Source organism: Gracilinanus agilis, unplaced genomic scaffold (assembly GCF_016433145.1).
Source record: "Gracilinanus agilis isolate LMUSP501 unplaced genomic scaffold, AgileGrace unplaced_scaffold36589, whole genome shotgun sequence".
In the NCBI taxonomy this organism is placed as follows: domain Eukaryota; kingdom Metazoa; phylum Chordata; class Mammalia; order Didelphimorphia; family Didelphidae; genus Gracilinanus; species Gracilinanus agilis.
In genome coordinates this window covers 1-3,708 of record NW_025369788.1, presented here as the reverse complement: position 1 = coordinate 3,708, position 3,708 = coordinate 1, and the positions used below count along the sequence as shown (strand labels likewise).

The following is a 3,708-nucleotide window of genomic DNA, read 5'->3' as shown; positions in this document are numbered from 1 at the left end:
TTCATGAACTCTTTATGTCAACCAAATTGGATTTTTTTTTCTTGAACTGAAGAGCCATATCCTGCCATCATGTATTAAGCCATCACATATGCCTGGAATACTTTGCCTCCTCATCTACATCTCTCAAAAATCTTTATCGTCCTTCAAGTCACAACCTATGTGCTACCCTAAATGAAGTTTTTCCTCATCCTGCTGGCTTGGGTTCTTGAATTTTCTATGTAATACATTTATTTGTATACACATGGTATCCCAAGATGATGTAAAACCCTTTGAGGGAAGCTTCTATTACATTTGTGATTTTTTTTTATCCCCAACACTTAGCACAGTGTCTTGAACATCAAAAACACAAAGCATTTATAACATTGCTGAATTCACCATTTTAAGACATGGCTCATCTCATATTCAAAGATTTTATGACGTGGAAATGATATAGCATGTGGAAACTACAAGGGATCACCAAGAAAATCAGGTCCAACTGCCTCATTTTACAGATGAGAAATCCAAAGCCCAGAGAAATTATGGGACTTGTGGTGAAAGTAGGGTAGAAGGCATAGATATAACTGGAGCTGGGACTTGAATTTAGTCCTTCTGATAAGTTTGGTGTGTTTTTTTTTCACTGCACCAGGCTCTTTGTGAACAAAACTCACATTCGTAAAATCCGCAGGAGTATTTCCTTTCAGTTTTGGCCTATGTAGAGTTGAATTCTAGAACTATTAACAATTTTTAAACAGCAATCTTTCTACAGGCTTTTCTCAGGCCTCTTGATCATCTTTTAAAATGTTATTGACACTTTTTTCTTTTTTACACATTATTTTTAGTTAGTACTGCTTTTGTACCTAATAGAATCCTCTCTTGTTCAATTGTTTTTAGTCATATCCAACTCTTCATGACCCCTTTGAAGTTTACTTAGCAAAGATAACTGGAATAGCTTGATATTTCCTTCTACAGCTCATTTTACAGATGAGGAAACCTTGCTTGTTACAAAGTCGTTAATCAAATGGCTACTAAAAATATTAAATATATAGCCCAGAGCCAGGCACGTTGTGGCCCTCCAGTAGACTTTCAGTCTGTTATGGACCCATGAATGAACACTCTTTGGGTCCAAATGAAGCTGTAAGGTTCCTGTTGGGTAGGACACTCAGAAAGGGGAACCAGGGACTAAGAGAAATGGGTTACAGGTTAAAGACTAATGGAAAGAGAACATAAGGTAAGAATAAAGACACACAAAAAAAATTCCAGCATATGGTAGTCAGACAGCAAGCAAGCTCTAGTGGAAAAAAGCTCCACTGGAATGAAGCTCTGATGGTAAAGAGCCTAGCCCTTAGCCGACATACAGCTATTTTCATTGGGGCTGCAACAGTATAGGGCAGTGATGGGCAAACTATGGCCAGATTCGGCCCCCTGAAATAGTCTATCTGGTCGGGCAATGTTATTCCTAATCTGACGAATACAATGAGTAGGATACAATACAATAAAACTTCGAAAGAGTTGCCCTTGGAAACAGACTAACAGATGAGCCTTTCCTTTCCTTTGGCCCCCCTCTTTAAAAAGTTTGCCCATCACTGGGGGGAAGGGAAAATGATAATTAGGAGTGGTCTGATACAGTAGCATTATGAGGTAATCATACAAACTGCCCAGATTCTAAGATAATAGGTAGAGCTAATGCATGATCAGGAGTTCATATGGCCTAAGTCATCTAAGTTTGTTTGATACTTGTTAATTGATTGTTATTGGTAAAATAAGGAGACTGAGATAACAGACCAGTCTTCCAGAGTGTATAGACTTAGGGAAGGGCTTGGAATCTGGCAAGGTTGAGGTTCAATTTAACTCAAGGTTACAGAAATCAATCATAAGCAACACAAGAGTCAGCTTTTTGGGCACCCTTAAAATAATATTAAGATTAATGTATAGCTGGAATCCTACACCAACTATTTAACCTATTATTTCACCTAAATGCTATCATCTAACCCACATCTTTCCTTCTCTTCTACAAGAAAAGAATATAAGACTTTGTCAAATACCCTCCCAAATTTCAGTAATCTATAGCTATGGCATTCTTTTGATTTCCCAGGCATAAAAGGAAATAAAGACCTTCTGGCATGGCTAGGTCTTAATGAAACCAAGCTGAAAACAACACTAGTCATCACTCGAATAACACTTTCTAAAACTTTTGTCAGCAATTAAAGTCAAGATCATTAGCCAATGAAATCTGTAAACTCCATCCACTCCTTTTTGAAAATAAGACCATGTGTCCATTTCCAATGACATGGTACCCTCTCCTTCAAGGATTCCTAATAGTGATTTACCTTTCACATGTCATTTCTATCAGAACCACAGAATACCACTCATGAAACTGTATAATGGCTCCTGAAAGGAAAAGCTTTTGCTAAAACCCAGTTTTCCTGAATTCTACCCTTGTAGAATTGTACTGTTACTTGAATTAGGCCTACAATGAAAAGACTATTATAATAAATAATAAACATTTAAATGAAATTCATCCTAATACCATGAAACCTCTTCTTATATTTGCTTTTCTTAGCATGTCGAGTTCTTTCTTTATGAGAGACTATGTCTACTTTTCTATTTGTATTTCTAGAAATTAACATAGTGCTTTGTAAAGTGCTTAATAAATGTTTTTTCATTCATTCATTCATCTTCCATCTCACTCTAATACAGGGTTTCTAAACTTTTTATGTGTCAGAGACTCCCCACACAATTTGGTGATACTTATGAAACTCTTCTCAGGATAATGTTTTTAAATGCATAAAATACATAAGATTATAAAGGGAACTAATTGAAATACACTTATAAAAATATGAAAAAAAAGTTCAAGAGCACCAGGTTAATAACTCCTATCAAGATACGTAGGCTAAAAAGATAAGGTAGAGTAAGGAGCAGAAAAAAAGAAATTGTACATGAGATTTTAAAAATTCATTTCTTAAATGACAGTTAAAATAAAAACCTGCCTAAAGCCCCTCCTTTGGGCTTTGGGTGGGGAAGACCTAGCACCTTTGTTGTTGGGGGGTAGGGGTAGGGAAAAGGAAGGGGAACTAGTTGCTCTGAAGCTTTGGGGCTTGTTGGGGGTCAGGGCACACAGGGATAGAGGCAATAAAGGACTGAGACACTTAAAAAAAAGACAAAAATAAAGAAATAAAAACTCTTATCATCAATCTTTATGATATTGTTATTTGATGGTATTATTTCTAATATTTGACTGGCTCCAATTGTTTTGGGTTTTTTTCTGTTGATTAAGTTTTCTGAAGGATGGATGGCATTTTGCACAACATTTCAAAAATCAGACTTCAACTGTCGTTGCTTGTGTCTTGGATTTGTGGCACAATATACAAACCATCGTCCACGCCTTTTTACAAAATAACAGTCCTTACAGCGCTTCTTTAGGACAGCTTTTGTTTTGAACCCAAGAGTAGGCTGAAAGGATCTTAGCAGATAATGGGAAAGAAATGGATGAGTTATTGTTCTATACTTCATAGAATCAGCATCTAAGGAAACTGTATTTTGTCGCGATGAAAACAGAAACGCAGAGATCGAGGAAGGTTTAGCTGAATATCTGCTCACATGGAGAAGAGGACTGGTGATCATAACCATCATTTTCTTTACAAAGAGAGATGCCATGTTTTAGCCAAACCTGCGACAAGTTGCCCAAGAGCTGCTGAGAAACCGTCTTGCTCCTAGCTCCAGTAGCTTTGC

At 36.8% G+C, this 3,708-nt stretch overlaps 1 protein-coding gene across 1 annotated transcript; it reads right to left on the bottom strand.

Moving 5' to 3' along the window:
• Positions 1-3,158: 3,158 nt before the first annotated feature.
• On the bottom strand, positions 3,159-3,655 carry MRPL36 (mitochondrial ribosomal protein L36). Its single transcript, XM_044683853.1, has one exon. It carries the CDS (start codon positions 3,631-3,633, stop codon positions 3,289-3,291), a length of 345 nt encoding a protein of 114 aa, XP_044539788.1. The 5' UTR covers positions 3,634-3,655; the 3' UTR covers positions 3,159-3,288.
• Positions 3,656-3,708: the final 53 nt, after the last annotated feature.